Below are 24,076 nucleotides of genomic sequence, written 5' to 3'. Positions count from 1 at the left end.
TCTAATGGGTATAAAACATACGATAGAAAATAATTTTATGCACTACATCTGTACGGGCCCTTTCGTTGTTCTGTTTCCAGTTCGACACGGCAAGTGCACCTGCGGTAAAAGCTATGTTTAGAGACAATTATTATTAAAATTCCTTACATTTAGGCACGTCCCTCTTCTGACCTGACTGATAAGATAAATCATTAAGTTTTTACAGAACGAAATATAATTAAGTTAAAGTTACACAGAAAAGTAAAATTGCCCCTTCGGTACCTATTTTTTTTTGTGGTACTTTACATGTATTTTAAGAGAATGTACAATGCTAGTGTTATTTTAGTCGAAGAATTTATTTATAGATATCGTTAATTTTAGATTGAACATTGTGATTGTGATACTTGGTACCTAATATATTGTTTGTACTTATGTAATAAATATGTTGAATTACCATTTACATTTTATTTCCTATTCTAAACTCTAATGGTGTTATTCATAAACGGTTGCTAACTTAATCAGTTGATGATCGTCGTTTGTCCCTATCTGTCGTTATGCCATAGAGAGGGACAAACGATCAAACGATCATCAACTGACTTAGCGTTTATGAATAAGGGGGTAAATGGATACCGGACAGACTTGCAATGAATAATTAAAAATAGTTAGGCTTGATTATAAATTAAACAACAGATAAACAAAAAGTACTTATATTTTATGAAAACAAACTTCATAAATATATATTTAACAACACAACTGAGTACAGTCAAGCTCATTTATAATTCCAGTAAATATAAGAATGGAAAATAGTCTATATTTAATTTCTAACTTGACTGTCCATAAAAAAATACATTTAAGAAAATTCATAATAACTTTACTTCATCAATTGAAATAGAGATGAAAAGCATTTGTATAATGAGCGATCCTTCCCCGAATTATAACAACAACAAGTGACCGTTAAAAATATTTTTTGATACACACTTTTATTGCTGACTGTACTTTTTCACCTTTACATGTCTAAAGAGTGCTTCTCGAGATCTTTCTAATAAGCCTAAATTCAATGTGTTCATGTTTTTCCATTGAAGAGATCCTTTGGCTATATTCCGATTGCATCATCAGATCAGCTTCATGTTAGCATAATATTGCATTGTCATCGGAAATACGGAACTATACAAAATTTCAGCTCAATCAGACACCGGGAAGTGGTTCAAATTTAAGTTACAAGATTTGAAGCACATATATTATATGTACAATGAATATAGGCGGTGAAGCTAAATAAAAGTATGTAAAAATTATTGCAAATATTAAATAACAAACAAGTATTTACACATACTTATTTAACGATTCTGTATTTGTTAGTAACATTACTTTTATCCTAACTTCTCTACCCGTCTCCAAGTTCGCCTAAACATTAATTCTATGAAAATTATACTTATTCCATTGTTTTTATGTTTCTATATCGCTGATACTAAAATTACATTTCAATTGACTACATTTACGACCCAATCATCCTGTTTATAAAACAATATTGTTACAAAATATTATCGGTTTGACGAAGTGGGTTGGCAACTGCCAAAGGTTTGCAACTTTGCATAGATGGCGCCATCATAGCTCTCTTTCTCTCTCTCTCTCTCTCTGTCTAGCCACATCCCATTTCATTTGGGGTCGGCTCTCTTCAATCTTGACCATACTCTTCGGTTCTGGATGGTCATGTCATTTAGTAAGGGAATGTAAAAACAAGGTTTAGCTAGAGCAGCTAAGCTTGAGTCCGTGGGACCAGCTCGGAGGTTGGGAAGAGTATCCCAGCTCCTCGGCCTCGGAGTTCACCTCGAATGGTCTTCGGAACAGCTCCAGGAGAAACCGCACCTGAAGCATCATCAAGATCAAGAGAAACGCATCATTTCAGCCTCGGACTATTATACTAAACTACCGTAAAATGGTCCTACTTTGCTCCCGGCGCTCCCGGGATGGTGAGTAACTATGCTCCAATTTAAAAAAAATGACTTAACGTTTATTATATACAACCATGATATTTCTATATTATTATTTATATACTCAGATTTAAACGAAATTGTATATATTTAAATGAGGAACAGTTTAAAAAATATTTTTAAAAATTTCCTTAAAGTGGAGCCAATTTTGGAGCAAAGTAGGGCCATTTTACGGCACCTCAGCAGAAATGGGTGCCTTTCATCCCTTGGTTAACAATCTACTATTGTTTTACCTTCGTGAAGTCGTTGTTTTCTGCGTCTGCGATGGCTTCCTGCATCATCCAGTTGCGCGGCACGTACGCCGGGTTGACGGCTGACATGCGCGTGCGGCGCTCCTCCTCCGAAACTGAAATATCACAAGTTATCCCATCCAGTAGAAGGTATGACAGACATTTCGCATGCGTGTACAAATACTAAAAAAGCGGCCAAGTGCGAGTCGGACTCGCCCATGAAGGGTTCCGTATTTAAGGGATTTATGACGTATTAAAAAAAAACTACTTACTAGATCTTGGTAAAACCAATTTTCGGTGGAAGTTTGCATGGTAATGTACATCATATATTGTTTTTAGTTTTATCATTCTCTTATTTTAGAAGTTACAGGGGGGGGACACATATTTTTGTGTGAAGATCTTAATGCGATTCACAGAATACATCTACTTACCAAGTTTCATCAGTATAGTTCTTATAGTTTCGGAAAAAAGTGGCTGTGACATACGGACGGACAGACAGACATTACGAATCCATAAGGGTTCCGTTTTTTGCCATTTAGCTACGGAACCCTAAAAAGTGTGTCTTCTTCAAATTTGGGAAGACGATCTGATTTAAAATGGGTGTGTGGTAAATGCGGTTTGAAGATTGTATTGGTCCGGAAATACCGCAGGCGATAGTAAAACAATCTATTAGAAAACTCACCATTTTCTTTCTCGACCCTCTGCCTGTACCTCTCCACCCACTTGCCCCACCCTTTGGCTTCTCTGATCTTGTTGAGGGACCACTTGGTTTCCAGCTTAGATACCTCCTCTAAATCCCCCAGGGCGACCTGTGAACAAACACCATCGCATTGCATGAATTCTATAGTAATTTAAATTGTATTTTTCTTATTTAGTCGTAATGCATGTTAATTATAAGATGTAATGTTTTGAAAAGATGTGTCCCGCCGAGTTTGTTACCGGTCCCATATTGGGATAGTCTCCTCCAATTGAGGTGGGATTTAAATCTTCTCGAGGCAGAGGTGTAGGGTTGGAGCCGGTGTAGCTTTATTCATAAGCGCATTGTTATGCCTACTTGATTAAACTATATTTTATCTTATTTTTATCTCATCTTTATCACCGATGTCACCGTCGAATACAGCTTAAAGAAAACAATTGAAGGCATTAAAACACTCGTGTGATCCTTTTATGAAACTCACTCTGCTCGTTTCATAAACCCACACTCGTGTTTTAATGCCTTTCATTATGTGGCAGTCACATAAACTACGATTGTATTTATTGCGAGCACGATCATTCAATGCAATAATTGGTTCAATGCATGTTCATAGATAGGTGACCTATTTATGCGGGTACTATGTTGTCGTCTTAGATAAGGGAGATGTAGACAGCAATTATTCTTAATTGAACCCTATCAAAGTTCACAAACTGTACTGTGACCAAGCGATAAGGGCTTTTATGCGGCCCTACGTCTAAATCTAGTATTGTATTGTAATGCTATGTTAGAATAGGTACTTAATAAGTTATTAATAAGGTTTTAACTTCAAACTCATTTGTATTAGCGCAAATCAATTTTATTTTTCAGATCACAATATTATAACGTAGGTAATCAATTGGCAGTATTGGCACAGACTAACCAGACACCGCATTATGATTGTGGGCGCAACTGAAAATAGCAGTCGCGTTCCCATACCAAATATATATGGGAGCCCTTAAATATGTGTGGTGACCTCAAGTGTATTATATGCTCCGTCGTTCAGTTGGTCAGTCTCAATAGGTCAACGACATTTAACTAAATACCGTACCTAGTTATATATATTATTATAAAAACACCAGTCTATACAACTTTTAGAATCATGGCCACCAACATCATAATAATACACATAACATTTTAAACGATACCGCGCAGTCGCTCTATGCACACATAATGATCACTACAATACTACTCGCGTCTCTCATTTTACTAGTCGCGTATTTATACTATGTGTCAACTAAGAAATTTAACTATTGGAAGGAAAGGGGAGTTCCATACGCAAAACCTGTTCCTTTACTTGGGAATTATGCCGGTTATATATTGACCAAGGAATACATAGGTTCGGAGGTGCAGAAATTATGCAATAAATTCCGTAATGAACCGTATTTCGGAGCGTTTTATGGGACGGAACCGGTATTGATACCACAGGACCCTGAAATTATCAAGCTGATTTTAACGAAAGACTACGCTTATTTTAGCGGCAGAGAAATCACCGATTATTATCACAGAGAAACTATTACGGAGAATCTTTTCTTCTCAGGCGGGGATAGATGGAAAGTTTTAAAGCAGAATCTTTCTCCATTATTCTCCATAAAGAAGATGAGGAACATGTTTCATCTGATAGAGAAGTGTTCTAAGATGCTAGAAGACATGATGGATTACGAATTAGCGGAGTCAGAGGTGGCAGAAGTACGTTCTTTAATGACAAGATATACTTTGGATGCCATATGTTCTGTATCTTTTGGCGTGGACACAAATCTTATGGAGAAAGACTGTACTAACAAAAACAATCCTTTTAGAATCATGGGTGATATGATCTTCGAGATATCTACGTACAGAGCTTTAAAAGCCACCGCTCGCGCGATATGGCCTGGAGTTTTCTATGGTTTAGGCTTCGAGAATTTTCCATCGGAAATAAAAAGCTTCTTCAGTAAGCTTGTGAACGGAATCTGCGAGGAGAGACAGCACAAGCCGACATCCAGAAACGACTTTATAGATCTGATACTAGCTATGAAGATTGACGGTAAACTCACGTTTGCTGGTGACAATATTTGGGGTGATAAGAAAATTGAACTTGAAGTTGACGATGATCTGATAATAGCTTTGGTAGTTGGTTTCTTTGCTGCCGGGTTTGAGACATCAAGCTCTACTTTAAGCATGTGTTTATTTGAATTAGCGAAGAATAAGGAAGCTCAGACGAAAGCGCATGAAGAAATCGATGAATATTTGAAGAAAACTGATGGAAAAATCACTTATGAAAGCATAACTGAAATGCCATATCTAATGGCTTGTATGGAAGAGACCATACGTCTATATCCAGTGTTAGGGGTAATAACAAGGGAAGTGATGGCAGACTACACGATGCCTACAGGGGTGGTGTTAAACAAGGGTTGCAGGGTGCACCTGCCGATATACCATCTGAACCGGAACCCGGATTGGTTCGAGGATCCGGAGAGTTTCCGTCCGGAGAGGCTGCAGGGGAAAGTTAGGCCGTACACGTTTATGCCTTTTGGAGAGGGGCAGAGGATTTGTATCGGTAAGTCACTTTTAAGTTGCAATTTTGTACTATGCTGGTTGGTTTGATGAGCTTCCCATTCTAGGCAGAATTTAATACGAAATCCCAATTGGGGACAAAAAAATATGTAATTTTCCATTGAGTTACGAAAATTTTCATACGTTTCCGGAACTCATTGGAAGAATTTTAGGACATACGGTGAAATTGCGCTTTTTATGTACAGAATTGGGAACTCTGTCTATCCACTAAATCTTATCGAAATCCGACGAAATAAAATTGATAACAAAATAAAAATAGACTCTATCAGAGATTTGTTTTCGTAACGCTCATTTGCATATTTAAACTTTTCAAACCAGAACCCTTCATTTTGGTATTAGTCGGGTAAATAAACAGTAGACTTTGTTTGATTACAAATACAGATTCTTTTAAACTGCGTATATTAAATAACACGCAGTTGGCCTTGTACAAGGTTGTTAAAGAAATATAAATAACCCTCGTGTTATTAGTCTGTCGGTCTAGGTAATAACAAGAATATCGAGATACCTAAATACTTACAACCCATAATTGTTTTTAATCGTACTTTCTCGGAAACGTTGGTATTTGTCATGCCACTTCAGTCATCCTCAGCACTTTTTGTAACGAGACTGACTGAAATAGCAAGACACGTTCGTACTCGTAAGTTTCCGTAAAAATACGATGGAAAATAATTATGCACTACAATTCAGCGGTCGGCAACCTTTTAGCAGCTAAGGGCCACATAGTAGGTAACGAAGTTGACGCGGGCCGCACTTTGTTAATATTTATGACTAGACTAGACATTGTCGTTTGTCAATATTACATACATAATAGCCAGGGAGGTTCGCGGGCCGCAAGTGACAGGTTCACGGGCCGCATGCGGCCCGCGGGCCGCGGGTTGCCGACCGCTGCGACTACATCGATTACTATAGCTAGGTATGTTTTACAGCGCTCTAGAAATAAGTTTGATGTAAATACTCTACTAAATAGTAGTTTACTAGCGACCCGCCCGGCTTCGCACGGGTTAACAAATTATACATAAACCTTCCTCTTGAATCACTCTATCTATTAAAAAAAACGCATCAAAATCCGTTGCATAGTTTTAAAGATCTAAGCATACATACAGACAGACAGACAGCGGGAAGCGACTTTGTTTTATACTATTTAGTGATATGACTGCTACTGGGTTTTTATAACGAGTTGAAAGCGAGTTTCATAACATCTAACGAGTGTTTTAATGCCTAGTTAATTATGTATAGTTGCATACACTGTTTATCACACACATATCTAACTATTATAAGATCGACGTACAGTCAGCAGCAATGGTTGTTAAGCGGGCGAGGTGTTCAAAATGATCGTGACGCGACTTTAAGAGAATAAGAGCGCATCAAGGTAATTGTGTACACCTCGCCCGCTTAGCAACTTCTGCTGCTGACTGTACTACAAATCAAAGTCGGTTATTTTGCTCAATATTATAAGAAAGTAACATTCTTCCTCCTCGCGTTGTCCCGGCATTTTAGCCACGGCTCATGGGAGCCTGGGGTCCGCTTGGCAACTAATCCCAGGAATTGGCGTAGGCACTAGTTTTTACGAAAGCGACTGCCATCTGACCTTCCAACCCAGAGGGTAAACTAAGCCTTATTGGGATTAGTCCGGTTTCCTCACGATGTTTTCCTTCACCGAAAAGCGACTGGTAAATATCAAATGATATTTCGTAGGTACATAAGTTCCGAAAAACTCATTGGTACGAGCCGGGGTTTGAACCCGCGACCTCCGGATTGCAAGTCGCACGCTCTTACTGCTAGGCCACCAGCGCCCAAAAAGAAAACAACAACACATGTTAGAAAGTAACATTATAAATGTAATAATATTGTTCTCAGGATACCTCCTAGCCAAGATGCAAGTGATATCCGGTTTAATATCGGTACTCCGCAAGTACCGCGTGTCGCTCGCAGACGGGACGCCGCTAACATTAAAAATGGAGCCTAAGGCTACTGTCACACAGCCTACAGGAGGTGTCAAACTACGTTTTACTAAACGAGAGAAGTAAGAATTATAATCTGTCAAGCCATTTCCACTTTTCCTAGATATCTTGGAAGGCAGGATTGAAAAGACAAGAGAAGAAGGGAAACCTATAATTACTTATCTCAGCCAAATAGACAATAATGCGTCGTAAGATGAAATAATAATAAAAAAAAGCAACGGGTTGCACTCAGGGAATGCCGGCAGAAGTGAAAACTCAATCACTATTGCAAAATGTCTGCAGCACTATGTATAAAGCTCTTAGGTTATGATGATGATGATGAAGCCATTTCCGTCAGTAAAAAAAAGTGGCAAATTTATAAATGTAGGCGCACGGGGTTATCGTCCCATAGAAAATTTGAATTTAGCGCCTTTTTCTACTGTGATAAAGTTGTATTTACATGTGCGACAAAGAGGCAATACGTCGAACGTTAGCGGTAGGCCCTCAGAATGACTTGATATTATCAAAGACATATGTAACTCCGTATAAGATGAATAAGGTCTAAGGAAAAAACGTGCCTCGGAAATCAAGAAAAAGTCATTCTCGGATAGATGGCGCACACACCTTTGGCCTATGCTCGGCTAGATGGCGGTGACGACACCGTTTCATATTTAACCATTTTAACACATAGGTATCAGTGAAAGAACATGGGTCGGAATGATATAAAAATAATAAAATCATTTATCCATATATAAATATTTTTGATAGTTTTCATTTTGAGTTTTAATCGTGTGTCGATAGATGGCAGTAAATTTACCTACTGTGACTACAAAATTTACTATGACAGGACCCCTCTATACTATTTATTCTCTTTGCTATTATATTATAATCTTGTTCGCGTGGCAACTAGACTGCAACAACCTATGACGACAATTTTATAAAAATTGCATCAGCGTCATTTTATGTAAATTGCATCAAAACAATTATTATAAACGTTTTATTTGCTGCGTATTTGGACAACCTTGTTTTCAACTTAATGCCTGTCACGTATTTTATTATTAACCAGCTACCCGCCCCGGCTTCGCGTGGGTTAACAAATTATACATAAACCTTCCTCTTGAATCACTCTATCTATTTAAAAAAACCGCATCAAAATCCGTTGCGTTGTTTTATACTATGTAGTGATATATCTGCTTCTTACTGTAAATTTACTTATAATAAATCTCGTTTTTACCTTATCAAGTCATAGAAAACCTAAAATTATTGCAGTACCTCAGCTAAAGGTGCCGGTAAAGTCAGCCATGGTATCCTGCATCAGACTGAGCAGGTCTTCTATCAGAGCTGCGTCGCCATCTTGAATAATATGAACTTACCTCAGCTAACTGTCGGAAGGTGCCGGTAAAGTCAGCCATAGTATCCTGCATCAGACTGAGCAGGTCTTCTATCAGAGCTGCGTCGCCATCTTGAATTATAATATGAACTTACCTCAGCTAACTGTCGGAAGGTGCCGGTAAAGTCAGCCATGGTATCCTGCATCAGACTGAGCAGGTCTTCTATCACAGCTCCGTCGCCATCTTGAATTATAATATGAACTTACCTCAGATAACTGTCGGAAGGTGCCGGTAAAGTCAGCCATGGTATCCTGCATCAGACTGAGCAGGTCTTCTATCACAGCTCCGTCGCCATCTTGAATTATAATATGAACTTACCTCAGATAACTGTCGGAAGGTGCCGGTGAAGTCAGCCATGGTATCCTGCATCAGATTGAGAAGGTCTTCTATCAGAGCTCCGTCGCCATCTTGAATTTCTTTCAGACCCAGTTTCAGAAGGTATGTGGACCTGGGGAAACATTGTTGTTAGGGCTGTACAAACAGATGGCGCTATACTAAATTTTAAGGACTTCTAGATCGCGCCAACGTAGTTTTTTAAGTCAATAAAACAGATTAAGGGCCAGTTGCACCAGCCAATATTTGTGGACTGATGATGACATCATGCAGTGAACTATGAAAGTTCGCCGTACATTCCATACAATAACATTTAGTAAACGCTTTAACGATGGCAGACGGTTTGACGCAACCTCTTCAATCTCTTAAACCTAGACTAGACTACTAAGGGCTCATTTAGACGGCGCGCGAACTCGGTATACGATTTTAGTTACATTGCCGACCATTGAGGTTACATCAATTCAGCCGACCGATCACATGACGCAATGTAATGAAACTCGCATGCGAGTTCTCGCACCGTCTAAATGAGCCCTTAGTAGTCTAGTCTAGGTTTAAATTTTAAGTTAGCTGTCCCTCAGTAGTTTTAATGTGTTTCGATATTCATGAATATGCTGTCAATGGAATAGTTTTCGGTTTTTAAAAGACTTCCAAAAAGGATGTTACGCAAAGAAACCTAACCGGCTTGACGTTTTCAAACTTTTTACCTGTTTGGATTTACTCACAGCACTTTCCTCTTGACATACTCTTCTAATGTGTCTTGAACTTCTTTTATCTTCTGCTTCTGATCCTCTGGAAGGATAGGTTCTAACGCGAGAGCAAATTTTTCCAAGTTCCACAGCAGAATCTGTTAAGAAAGAAAAAGTACAACTAAAACATTACAAGAAAGAAAGGTAAATATGAGCTGACTTTTATAGTGCGACATAAAATAAGTTTTTGTCAAATATGTCATTTTTGCTACAAGCTTTTATCGCTGACTGTACTTTTCTTACGACAGACAACTAATACTCATCGAGACAATTCTAAAAACCCCTAACACAATTAGGTCGCGTTGTTTCATCACAGAGTTCCTATGGCCACCTCCTGTCTCCATCATCAGATCAGCTCGATGGTACCATAATATTGCATTGTCACCCGACTTACATGTGTATGCAAAATTTCAGCTCAATCGGAAACCGGGAAGTGGATCAAATTTAACTTGCAAGATTCCATTACATGTTAGTTAGGTACATACAGGTCGCTATATAAAAGCTTGTTAATAGTAGAAATTATATAAAATGGAACTACAAAATCCATACTGAATTGTTGCCATCTTACGCCAAAAATGTGACAGTTACGTACAATTTCTTGTCGGACTATAACTTGAATTAAAAGGTCTGCAAAAAACCTAGAGTGCTACTGGCTAGTCCTAGGAGGCTGATGTTATCTGAGTTTAGGACGCCGTGAGTGAAGCCTACACCATAAACTAAACACTATCACTATACTAACCTGGGGTTGTCGGTCAAAAGCGTAGCGGCCGAGGTCGTCAGATGTGTTAGGCACGTAGCTGCCGTAATAGTGGTCTATGAACCCATACGGCCCGTAGTCTATGGTCACACCTAGGAGGCTGATGTCTGTGTTTAGACCGTGGGTGAAGCCTACACCATAAACTAAACACTATCACTATACTAACCTGGGGTTGTCTGTCAAAAGCGTAGCGGCCGAGGTCATCAGATGTGTTAGGCACGTAGCTGCCGTAATAGTGATCTATGAACCCATACGGCCCGTAGTCTATGGTCACACCTAGGAGGCTGATGTCTGTGTTTAGACCGTGGGTGAAGCCTACACCATAAACTAAACACTATCACTATACTAACCTGGGGTTGTCGGTCAAAAGCGTAGCGGCCGAGGTCATCAGATGTGTTAGGCACGTAGCTGCCGTAATAGTGGTCTATGAACCCATACGGCCCGTAGTCTATGGTCACACCTAGTATACTGATGTTGTCTGTGTTTAGTACGCCGTGGGTGAAGCCTACACCTGGGAAGTGATAAACTACATATTATTTGGCAAAAAACGGCATTAAAAACAGTTCACTCACTTATTTTAAGTCGAAAACGCTCGCCTTAAAATACGTAAGTGACCCATTTTTAATATATTTAACACATTCAGTACCGAAAAGCCGACTATCGGGTATTTTATGATTTCGTTCCCAGGCCGGACGACCCGATAGTCGGGATCGTGGTACGACAGCTTTATATGACGAAATTTTTGTGGCCTGGCGCGGATGTCTTGTTTGGCTGGGTGGCAATAAATCTTCCTCGCGTTGTCCCGGCATTTTGTCACGGCTCGTGGGAGCCTGGGGTCCGCTTGGCAACGAATCCCAGTAATTAGCGTGGGCACTAGTTTTTACGAAAGCGACTGCCATCTGACCTTCCAACCCAGAGGATAAACTAGGCCCGTATTGGGATTAGTCCGGTTTCCTCACGATGTTTTCCTTCACCGAAAAGCGACTGGTAAATATTAAATGATATTTCGTACATAAGGTCCGAAAAACTCATTGGTACGAGCCAGGGTTCGAACCCGCGACCTCCGGATTGCAAGTCACACGCTCTTACCGCTAGGCCACCAGCGCTTCTTTGGCTAGGTTGCAATGAATGTGTTAATTCAGATATATTTATTATCATACCTTGCCAAGCTGCCACCATGTCTAAATTCTTGTGAGCGACCTCTGTGTAGAACTTGACGAACCTGTCTTCATCCTCACTGTCTATGGAGGGGAAATGATGCTGAAAGGAGCACAAATTATTCGCTATTGCTATTGAACAAGTAAGACTATATCCTCTAGCCGCCCAGACACCTATAAAAAGGTCTCCTGTTCCATTCTAATTTGAACTTTGTGTTGACAAAATAAAATTTCATTTTGCTTGGCAAGGTTTGACGTATGGGCAGCTAGAGGATATAGCTCAAAACCGGGATGAATGGAAGAAGAGGGGGAAGGCCTTTGCCCAGCAGTGGGACACAAAAGGCTCACAATAATAGGAATAATTGAAAAAGTAACAGACTTTTATGTATGTCTAGTACACTAGTTTCTGCCCGCAACTTCGTCTGCATTGATGATGATTGTTGAAAACTACCCTATGTCCTTCTCCGGGTCTCTAACTATCTCTGGGCTTTCACTAAGGGCCGGTACAGACGGACTGCAACTTGTACGTGAACCGCACGCCGACGTTACAGCTGGCGTGCAATTGGCGTGCAGTTCCAATACAAATTTCAGTCGGGTTCCAGTCCGTCTGTATCGGCCCTAAGACTCTTAGGGCCAGTTGCACTAACCACATTTGACAGACTGATAAGCGTCAGCGTATGCAACTTTCCATACATAAAAACCGGCCAAGTGAGAGTCGGACTCGTGTTCCAAGGGCTCCGTACATTTACGTTACCCGTCCATCTTTGGGTCCCAAACTTACATATGTGTGCCAAATTTCAACTTAATTAATCCAGTAGTTTCGGAGAAAATAGGCTGTGACAGACGGACAGACAGACGCACGACTGATCCTATTAGGGTTCCGTTTTTTCCTTTTGAGGTACTCTTTAACGATACGAACAGTTTGGTGCAACCGCCCCTTAGTCATACCCGAGGATCGAATAGTCAAACCTAGGACCGCCGGAGCTTCGATGTTTGACTATAACATCTATACCAAATGTCATCTAAATCGATTCAGCGGATTAAGCGTGAAGACTGAAGAGGTAACAGACATAGTCTTACTTTCACATTTCGCATTTATTCATATTCATATTTATTTATTACAACCATGGTATTATAGTTATTACAAAGTCTGGGTAGTTCCACATGGTCCCTGTGAGGGCATAGCAATTTTACATGCATGTTTAGGATCTAATCTTAAATCTATGTGTATAATATATGTTATAAAAAAATTAATTATTATGAATTATAATATCGGTAGGGACATAGAATACCGCCTATAGAAACCTAATATTGGTCATTTTGTTCGCGACGCAACTCACCAAACTGTGAGGTGCGGGAGGGGTACTCACGGCGTTGCGATTGGTCGTTTCAAATATGGCGCGATGTCACGTGTCAGCGTAGGGATGGGACACGTTCATTACGGACAGTGGTACAGTAATTTATTGTGGTAAAATTGTTATCATTTAGTTTAGGTACTTAAAGTAAACTTATTTAAGAATATTATTGACTAATAATATTTTAGCAATGTAAAAATGTAGGTAAAACCTAACAATTTTACTTAACATAATGGCATTTATATTTAAAGTTGTTCCCGCATCTTGCATTTTAAACTTTAGATCTTTATATTATTTCCACTTAAAATCGCGATCTCTTTCAATACTAATACGAGAAAAAATTGTCACCGAAAGTTCATACAATTTACTTTCCGTTTTGTTACGGTCATTATAGAGTGTTCTATTAAAAACATAATGAAATAGGCCAAAAAAATTGGGTACATTGTTTTTTTCTCAGTAAAAATGGAAATGGTTTGTTATTCTGAGTAGTGTCGCGGGTTCGAAACCCGGCTCGTACCAATGAGTTTTTTGGAACTTATGTACGAAATATCATTAGATATTTACTAGTCGCTTTTCGGTAAAGGAAACATCGTGAGGAAACCGGACTAATCCCAATAAGGGCTAGTGTACCCTCTGGGTTGGAAGGTCAGATAACAGAAGCTTTCGTAAAAACTAGAGCCTACGCCAATTCTCGGGACTAGTTGCCAAACGGACCCTAGGTACCCATGAGCCGTGGCAAAAGCCGAAACAACGCGGGAAAGATGATGACGTATGTCTATCACAAACCAAAACCGAGTTCCCTCGCACTTCTTTGAAGTTCATCATCGGGTCCATCTCGTGACATGAGGCCTAACTGCTCCCCTAGAGGATTCTAAAAAACCCACACAACATATGCCTATCACAAACCAACACCGAGTTCCCTCGCACTTCTTTGAAGTTCATCATGAGGCCCATCTGGTGACATGAGACCTGGCTGCTCCCCTAGAGGATTCTAAAAAACCCACACAACATATACCTATTACAAACCAACACCGAGTTCCCTCGCACTTCTTTGAAGTTCATCATCAGGCCCATCTCGTGACATGAGACCTAACTGCTCCCCTAGAGGATTCTAAAAAACCCACACAACATATGCCTATCACAAACCAACACCTAGTTACCTCGCACTTCTTTGAAGTTCATCATGAGGCCCATCTGGTGACATGAGACCTAACTGCGCACCTACGCGATTCTAAAAAACTCACCGATTTCTTATTTTAATACTAGAACTCTATAATGATTATACTACTAGCAAAAAACGAAAATACGTACGTATACCTACTTAATATTTAAGATAAACTACCATTATATTAAAACTACAGATTAATTACATTATTATATTCAATTAAAAGTAAAAGAGAATCACAGTTTTGTTTTATATTTCTTAAAATGGTACAATACGGTACGAACGAAGGCACGAAGTTCGCGCAACTGACGAAACCATCATCGTCGCATCCCTAGTCGTAGCGTGAAAGGGATAGCACATTGCATTTTCAAGTTGACGAAAAGGGACGGACATACTTCGCCCTGAGCTTATTGACCACTATAAAATGAACCCCGCGGACAAGAAACAATTTTCAACGTAATAATGAATTTGACTTTCCCGTCGAAGGTAATTCCATCTGTTTTGTAAGTATAAGTCTAAGATGACTTGCCACACCATATTACTCTGCAATATCCCATGATTTCCTCAAGAATTCAATAGTTTACGATTTATTTTCTTAGACACGTCCACACTGCTAACGGGTCGTAAGCTTGGTCGCTACTGATCGGAGCGGCGCGCGTGCAATATTATATTTGACCTATGCACCATACGGGTGATGACCGCGAGTCGTCCTATAAGCTCTGTCTATAGGGGTTGGTCTGTGGGTAGGGATAAGGAGAGATTTACCTTTATAATGAACTCGAAAAGTGTTTTCATAGTGTCAGGCTCCTTCCTCTTATCGAGTATCTCAAAAGAGCCGAGCCTGTACCAGGCAGGGCACACTCGCATCACTATAGCCGCTCGCTCCTGCTTCGCTCGCCCCGAGTACGTCTTGTCGCGCCACACCACGTGGTCGTCGCTCACTGAAATAAAAAAAACAACGGGTTGCACTCAGGGAGTGCCGGCAGAAGTGAAAACTCAATCACTATTGCAAAATGTCTGCAGCACTATGTATAATTGAGGTTAACGCCATCTAGCGTTATTTCGTCGCATTACTTGAAACAGCACATCACTGTTAGTACTCGAGTTATATTAATACCAGTTAGAGCGAAACTCACTAGATGGCATTTAAATCAATAAAGAAAAACTCAATGACATTGAAGTAACAGTTTTTCAATCAGCAACACCTGTTACGAGTTTAACATTTTTTCCCCATCACAAAAAGTGAAGTTAAAGAAGTTTCACTTCAAAAATATTAATATTATTCACTAAGGGGAGGCAGGAAATTAAAAGGAAATAAAAGATATGGCGCGCCGCGCGAGACCTGCGACGGAGCGGAGGATATGGTAATCGCGTGAGTTTTTGCCTTTTAAGTATCTCAATTACCCACTCTGAAAGTATACAAATTTTTCTCATCAGAGCCCGTACCATGAGTCACTGACAGTGTCAAAACTGACATACATATACGCTATCTAGAGCGTAATTTACTTTTTATACATCCCGCTCGCACTAATATGCGAGTACGAGAGAGGTGCATAGAAAGTAAATTACATTCTCAAGTTTATATCAGTGCCAAACTGGTGGTAGCCACACAGATCCATCAGCTATATCACTAGCTTTTATATTAAAATTATATTAAGAAAGCTACGGCTCACATTTCTCAACCAATTATTTTTTTTAGATTTTTTTCAAAATGGCTCCGCCACAGACAAGATAAAAGAAGTCTTACCCACCAAAGCAGCGGCGCGGGTAGTGGGCACGCCAAGTCCGTGCATAGCCTCTGAAGCCAACATCTCGCGCACACTCGAGCGAAGCACGGCGCGTCCGTCGCCGAAGCGCGAGTACGGGGTTTCACCGGACCCCTTTAGCTGGGGTTGCCAGCTTTCACCTTTGCTGAAAAAAAAGGTTAATGTAATATATTTTTTATGCAAAACGTCTGTGAAAACATGTAGAGCTATTTTCAACTTGAAAAAAGAAGTGTCATTTTTAGGGTTCCGTACCTCAAAAGGAAGTAAAAACCGGCCAAGTGCGAGTCGGACTCGCGCACGGAGGGTTCCGCACTATCAACAAAAAATAGAGCAAAACAAGCAAAAAAACGGTCACCCATCCAAGTACTGACCGGGGGCCCGACGTTGCTTAACTTCGGTCAAAAATCACGTTTATTGTATGGGAGCCCCACTTAAATCTTTATTTTATTCTGTTTTTAGTATTTGTTGTTATAGCGGCAACAGAAATACATCATCTGTGAAAATTTCAACTGTCTAGCTATCACGGTTCGTGAGATACAGCTTGGTGACAGACGGACGGACGGACGGACGGACGGACGGACGGACGGACGGACGGACGGACAGACGGACGGACGGACAGCGGAGTCTTAGTAATAGGGTCCCGTTTTTACCCTTTGGGTACGGAACCCTAAAAACGGAACCCTCATAGGATCACTCGTGCGTCTGTCTGACCATCCCCTCCCCATCCCTTTATCTCCGAAGCTACTGGCTCTAATTAAAAAAAAAATACACAAAAATAGTTCTTTACCTATAGGTGACAGGAAAACCTGTTAAAAATGTGCAGTCAAGCGTGAATCGAACTTAATGTATGGAACCCTTCATGGGCGAGTCCGACTCGCACTTGGCCGCTTTTTTAAACATATCTAAATTGTTTTATTAATAGAGTTAAAAAAACATATTCCTAACATTCTTGTTATAGTTACGAGTACCTGTTAACATATTCTCCAAGAACATGGGCTCTGCCGTCACCCAATTGATCGGCCCAGAAGCCAAATTGGTAACCTCCATACCTGAAATACATCATTATAAATATCAATAAACCAGTAATAAATATTAAAGAATGATTGTCCAATTGGACAGTGTTATGGAATAGCGAACTAAGCGCTAGCGAACTAACTGTCGCTTGATCGCTTATTTCATAACACTGTCCAATTGATTTAAAGTTTTAACATATAAATAAGCCAAGGGAAAATGAGTTCTATGAACAACCTGTAACAGGAAGCAATGCAAATAAATATATTACAGTTAAAAGTACAGATTACTGAATTAACTTTTGGTGAATCAACTTTTTCTTGTCACTCGTTGCCATGGTTCCCCTTGGTCACTCTTTAAAACCTGATTTTTAGGCATTTAAACTCACCAAACACGCTTTTTTGTGAAAATTATAAAACCTTTCCATTGAGGGTTATCTACCAAGCGTATCAGAAGAAGGTGGTGTACAATGTCTTCTAACAAACTATGCTACTATTGTCTCTTGGCTGACCAGACAGAATAACAACAAGAAGTAGTTGAACCACCCATAAGGCCTTTCAGCCCAGTGTCCCAGTGAGTGTAATAAACAGCCAAAACTTTGTTAAAGCAAGCTGTTTAGTTTCTTATGATTAGAACCTTATTTTACCTATGGCTGACACTCAGCGCTCCAGGCGGCTGGTATTTTCCAGCCACAAAGTTGATAAAGTCCTCGGATTCAGCCACACTGGGATCCAGGTCAAACAGGTTTTTCAGGGCATCCTCGGATGCGCAGACTAGACGGATGTTGCCGGTCAAAAACTCCGTTGGTACCTGAAATTATTAAAAAGGAATTTATTTTGAAGTTTAAAGAAACTCTTTTATTTCATAATGAACATTATATTATGGATTGATAACATTATCATTAGTTATGTTAGACTTTTAGAGACATTATGAAATGATTTCTAATGAACCTGCACTCATAGGTGTTGCACTAGTGTTTTTTTTTTTTTTACTTATTTCATCTGGATACTAAAGGCCTACTTATATGCAGATTTGTGGTATTTAACCATATTTGATTAGTAAATCACCTATTTAGAACTTAAACTGGAAAAATTCTCTATCTCTATCTCTCTATGTACCTATCTCTAAATAAATGGTAATAGAATATGACAAGTTCAATTGCCAGAAAATTGAACAGAAAATAACCAAGTATCTGCCTGACTCACAATGAATTGATACATATGGTCTAGTCTAACAGAATATGAAAACTATTTATAGATTTATTCGCAAGTTAATGCTATAGATTAAAAACAAAAACAGTAAAATGTTTACCTTAGAAAACACAGCATTCTTCACAGCTACGGGCTCGTTGTACGCCGGGTTTTCATCAATAGGAAGCTCTGCATAATTCGGTGGATATTTAAACTTCCATTCTTTAAAATTATTCATTAATTTCATCTTAGAACCTGCTCGCACAGTGCTGTCGTTTAGGAGAGCGGCAAACACGCAAAAGGCCCGCTTCATGAGAATATCCGGTTATAATTAATTGCTTTTGCAATAGCGATTATATCTTGCATATCATCGTGCGACGATATTTTGATATGACAGAAATTGGTACGATTTTGTAAACAAGTTTTTGAAGATGAAATGTTGTGCAATGGGTTTGGTTGTCAAAATTTGACACTTTGACAGTGACAGTGACATTAGTGGATGTTTAGTGATGCAACATACCAACATAGTGATGACCTCAACGAGTAGAATATGCATCCAATGGATGTCAAACTGGAACTTTACTGGTATGGTAAATACAGATATTTACAAATTAAGAGTCCGTCTAAGCCAGCTTTGAACCGACAAAACACTTAAAACAGAACAAAGTGAGGGTGTGTCATTATAAACGACATGTTTTCATAGAAAATGTACATTAATGATGATTATGACTTTACCCCACTTTGCTGTTAGGTTAGATCAGTCCTACTTTAGCATTTAATTAATACAACGGATGTAATACCTACTGAAATAACAATTCATATATCATATTGCAAATACCATTATAATGAAATATATGCCATTCTTTACTATTACAGCAACAATATCAATATTTTCCTTAAGTAGAACAGCTTATTTTTAGGGCGTATGCCCACTGTGGCGGTTGAGATGCAAACCCTCGAGCCTCGGCCTCTGGCTGTACATCATAAGGACGACGCATAACATCCAATAGAAAATGCGCCTGAAACAATCAGTAACATTAAAGAAGTGTAACTATGTAAGGTACGGTGGGATGGTACAGTACAGTACTTATAAGCGATTTTAGTGAGTGTATGAAATACCTACCTACTGAAATGTGACCATTTATGTATTAATTTCCGCTACGTTATAAAAAAACATTAATTTTAGACTAGTGTCCATATTTTGTTAGTATACATTTTTTTACACCTAAGTACAAAAACAAATTAAGTAAGTTATGTAGATGAGATCGCTTTTGAGCGATGAAACCGTCTATTGGTTACCTTTAATAGTCAGCTTCCAAGCAGACGAGCCACCTGATGGGTAGCGGTCTTCGCCCATGAACATAAGCACTCTGAATACACGGTTCTACATGATGACAATACCTTTCGGAAGTCGTTCTTCTCAGCATCGTTTACTGCTTCCTGCAGCAGCCAGTTCCGTGGAACATACGCCGGGTTCACGGTCAGCATACGCCTGCGACGCTCGTCTTCGAACACTCCCACTGAACTCGCGTCAACTGAGGGTCAAGGTCAAGGAACACAATTATTAAATTACTTTGTGCTAATAAAGGTCATTCGATTTGACAGCGCATCCGTTCTTGGTGCCATGGGTACAAGATCTCATGACGGCTTATGATTAGGCTGGTAAGACTTAATTATTAATTGAGTAAAATATTCCACTTAACCTGCTTCCTTATCCAGTCTTTCACGGTATTGGTCCAACCAGCAGCCCCACGAAGCATGCGAGGACAAGCGCTTCAGTGACCATTTCTCATTCAGTTTAGTTTCGTTAACCATTTCGTTAGGTTCCAACTGCAAAATAAAATAATATTTGAAGTTTAAAATCCAAAAAACAATACAAAATATCTGGAATGAGGAGGGTAACCTTAAAAAGAGGGAACTATATTTAGTAAATTATAAAAGACCCAGCGCAAAAAGGAAAGAAAAAGGAAAAATAATTTCCACAGAAAGAGAGAGAGAAAGAGAATACTATATTTAGGTTGATCTGACCTCCGTAAGTTGCCTGAATGTAGCCGTGAAATCGGCTCCAGTTTTCTGCATCATATCAAGTAATTTTTCGATCAGTTGCTCATCTCCCCATTTTTCTTCTTTCAAACCAATTTTCAAAAGGAAAGTTTCCCTAAAAATAAACAAATAAAATTAGTATATTGGTTATTTACTTGTTTTATACTGAATATGTTGAGGCTAGGTTCTTACAGTATTTTATTTTTGCAGTATGTATCCAATGTCTTCAATATATGCGCCATGTGAACTTGCTGAGAAGAGGTTAACAGTGGCTTCAGTGCATTTGCCAACTGTCCAACGTTCCACACAACTACCTAAGAGCACAACATTATTTCAATACGCACTCTTAATTTACTTAGTTAAGCTATGCATAATCTCTGTTAAGTACGAATTATCGTTTATTTAGTAGGCTTATTAATTCTAAATTATCCGTAGGTACCTATCCCAAAAGTAAAGTTTTTGGAAAATTGAGTATGTTTTTGGAAGATAAATACATTATTACATTAACATTTAAGTACATAATAATGTAAGCAGGAAAGGAAGCAAGAATCCGTACGTCAGGTTGTTTAGCCAGTGAATATCTTCCCTCGCCATCGGAGCAGTTGGCCACATAGCCCCCGTCGTATGAGTCAACGAAGCCGAATGGACCGTAGTCCAACGTAATGCCCAGGATACTCATGTTATCCGTGTTTAGGAGGCCGTGGGTGAATCCGAAGCCTAGAAAATAAATCAATATTGGAGGACGATCTTATCTATTCGGAACTTTTTTGTCAATCAAATTTAGTAATTTAAAGAAAACTTTGTGTTGTGAACCTCACCTAAACTGAAACATACAGAGATGTTCCATTATAATGACGGCTCAAAGTTTAACGACTTTCCTATTCCGTATCTTTATGATTTTTCACATTTAAATGACTGTCCTACCTTTTCAAAAATATATATATGTCTAGGATCTTATACTAAAATTGCTTAAATACTAGAATACAAAGTTAATTGAAAAAAAAAAATAATAATGAATTTTGTGGTTGGACCGGTATTAGTGACAGGGAAAAATGCATATGAGCAAACTATATTAAGTAATTTATTATGGCTCCCCTACACGATGGGCCAGCGCCGGCCACTCCAAGGGACGCAGCCATACGGTAGAATGAGATAGCAATATCACTTGCTCCCTCTAACGCATAAATGCGTCCCTTGGAGTGGCCGGCGCTGGCCCATCGTGTAGAGGAGCCATTAAAGTCACCTTGCCATTTTGCCACGAGATCCAACGTCCGATGAGCAACTTCGGAGAACAGCCTTATGAAACGATTCTCGTCCGAGAGTTGAATATCTGGAAAATGCTCCTAAAAAACTAAAGTAAGTAAGTACATACAACAATTTTTATTCTAAGTTTCCCTTCAGGTTGGAGAATCAGATATAAGTCGCTGTCGACAAAAACTAGAGCCTGCGAACATTCTTGGGATTACGTTGCTGAGCAGACCCCCATGCTGCATTAGATGGCCACTGCAAACGCTGGGACAGTGATAAGATCATGCCCCGAGATATATTACTTAATAATTCTTAGGTCCATAAATAATTACAAATAAAGCGGAGTGCTGATCGATTTTGAAAATTAGAAACAATGTTTTTTATAATTTAAAACCAATCGAAACTATTGAATAAAAAAATTGAATTAATAACCTTTATAATAAAGTCAGCGAGCTGTCTCAGTACCGCGAGTTCCCCATTCCTAGCCAGGATTTCCAGCGAGCCAAAGCGGAACCAGCACTCGGCAAGCCGGAGCAGAATGGACGCTCGCTCGCGATTCGGATTGCCGGTGAAATACACATCTCGTATCACTGCTTCGTCGCTTACTACAATAAAGTTCAAATTGTTTAGTTGCTTTTCGCGTTTTTTTGTACTCCAGTTAAATGGTACACTCTTTCTCTCTTGAAAAAGAGCTTATTTGCCCTAGCACCAAAACAATTAAGCCACGGCCCGGGATAACACTAACTCGTCAATAAAACTAAAGCAAGATACAAGAAGATCATAATTTCATAATATGTAAATCGAACACTACGCAAATGTTGTTATTAAGACTACAAAGAAAAGGGTTACTGTTAAACAATACTTTACCGACAAGCCCCGCCGCTCTCACTGTAGGTATGCCTAAGAAATGGCAAGCCTCACAAGCAATCATCTCCCTTAAAGCGGACCTGAGCACCGCTCGACCATCATGCATTCGCGAATATGGTGTTAGTCCGGATCCTTTTAGCTGTAGCTGCCAACGTTCACCGAGTCTATGCAAATAAATACAAGCTATAATATTAGCACTATAGAGTCAGTCCCAGGCTTGGACTCTAAGCTATATAATTCTGCACCGACTTAGAAAGTGTGGAATGGAACTGCCAACAAATGTAAAATTGCTAGGTAAATGACAAGTTTATGTGGTGCCGAACAGTCTGTGCGGAAAATGCGCACTCTAGTCGGTCCGGTTAAAAATATAAATTAATCGATTTGGTTTGCTAAGTTTAGCAGCTAAACTTTATGAACAATATCACACACATGAAATCGTATCACAATAAGAGAAAAGCTAGGTATGGAAGACAGCAACCCAAATTTTCACTACAAGAGTCAGAAGAATGTAGCTTACCTATTTATGTATTCTCCAAGAATATGCGCTCTTCCATCCCCTAACTGACCAACCCACATTCCATACTGGTGGCCTCCATATCTAAAAATAACACAATACAATTAAAAACGATAAATAATAAAATAAAATAGATTACATTATTTTGTTCCATTTTCGCATCCACATTCGTGCCCGTAGAGAGAGAAAGAGAGTTAAACTTTTATAAAATTCACCGTAACTTTTGTTCCAATATCGCATCCGAACTAATCGCTTCTTGTATGTTTCACAGGTAGCATTCGAAATTTATTTGGCATAATGCTATACGCTCAGTTGATAATGTTCACAATGAAACGCCACAGCCTAACAACCAACCTTTCTAGGTGTTCACTTATTAGGAACGAAAGTTTGAATTGAGGATACCTAACTGGATTGAACAGATCATTTATGAACAGACCTACTTATCAACGGCTAGTAATGTTAATTTAAAGTAATGCAGTAAAAGTTATATCCAAAAAAAAAAATTATAGCGCTACCCTATGGATTGGATAAATATTTACCGATGAGCTACGGGCAAGGCGCCGTACGGCAGCTTCCGACCGGCAATAAATTGAGCAAACTCCTCCCGATTAGCGATATCCGGATCCATATCCAGAATACTGATTAGCGCATCCTCTGAGACGCACACTAGTTGGATGTTGCGCTCCAGCGGACACGGCGTAACCTACAAAAACAGTTCCTTTGCAATAAAATCATGAATATCTTTACATATTTCCCACTTCATAGCCCTTACTAACCTCAGAAAACACAACATTCTTTATATTAGAACAAATTTGATCATTGTTTTCGTCAATCGGCAATAATATGTATTTTGGATATTGGTTGAATCTCCATTCAGTTAAATTTTTCTTTAACACTGTTAATTCTCCTTCCATCTTCATTGTAAAACAATTTTAGATTTTTAGAGGTGGAATGGGTGGGAATGAGCCAGAAAAAAATTAATATCGATAGACTTATTTTATTTTAAATTGGTCCGCCATGCGCCCGCCTTTGTCATAGTCTATGGTAGATCAATGATGGGTTGCCATGTGTAGTCTACCTACTTCGATTAAGTCTAAATTTATTTTATTTGAT

General features: G+C 39.2%; 3 protein-coding genes across 3 annotated transcripts; 1 reads left to right on the top strand and 2 right to left on the bottom strand.

Annotated features, from left to right (window-relative positions):
- Positions 1-1,656: 1,656 nt before the first annotated feature.
- Positions 1,657-18,757, bottom strand: LOC134657285 (protein adenylyltransferase SelO-like). Its single transcript, XM_063512868.1, has 12 exons — positions 18,413-18,757; positions 17,748-17,911; positions 17,059-17,139; positions 16,072-16,235; positions 15,090-15,265; positions 11,808-11,907; positions 10,998-11,158; positions 9,867-9,988; positions 9,130-9,259; positions 2,880-3,006; positions 2,201-2,313; positions 1,657-1,842 (listed from the first exon to the last, which is right to left on the bottom strand). Exons 1-12 carry the CDS (start codon positions 18,602-18,604, stop codon positions 1,720-1,722), a joined length of 1,653 nt encoding a protein of 550 aa, XP_063368938.1. The 5' UTR covers positions 18,605-18,757; the 3' UTR covers positions 1,657-1,719.
- Positions 4,072-7,507, top strand: LOC134657233 (cytochrome P450 6B2-like). Its single transcript, XM_063512804.1, has 2 exons — positions 4,072-5,463; positions 7,338-7,507. Exons 1-2 carry the CDS (start codon positions 4,101-4,103, stop codon positions 7,505-7,507), a joined length of 1,533 nt encoding a protein of 510 aa, XP_063368874.1. The 5' UTR covers positions 4,072-4,100.
- A 365-nt stretch (positions 18,758-19,122) lies between the features above and the next one.
- On the bottom strand, positions 19,123-23,969 carry LOC134657227 (protein adenylyltransferase SelO-like). Its single transcript, XM_063512797.1, has 12 exons — positions 23,740-23,969; positions 23,503-23,666; positions 22,967-23,047; positions 22,450-22,613; positions 22,015-22,187; positions 21,578-21,677; positions 20,891-21,051; positions 20,527-20,648; positions 20,320-20,449; positions 19,995-20,121; positions 19,693-19,826; positions 19,123-19,310 (listed from the first exon to the last, which is right to left on the bottom strand). Exons 1-12 carry the CDS (start codon positions 23,881-23,883, stop codon positions 19,188-19,190), a joined length of 1,623 nt encoding a protein of 540 aa, XP_063368867.1. The 5' UTR covers positions 23,884-23,969; the 3' UTR covers positions 19,123-19,187.
- Between the last annotated feature and the right edge of the window lie 107 nt (positions 23,970-24,076).

Source organism: Cydia amplana, chromosome 19 (assembly GCF_948474715.1).
Source record: "Cydia amplana chromosome 19, ilCydAmpl1.1, whole genome shotgun sequence".
NCBI lineage: Eukaryota > Metazoa > Arthropoda > Insecta > Lepidoptera > Tortricidae > Cydia > Cydia amplana.
Note: the sequence above shows the minus strand (reverse complement) of the source record. Positions and strands in the feature narration are given on the sequence as shown.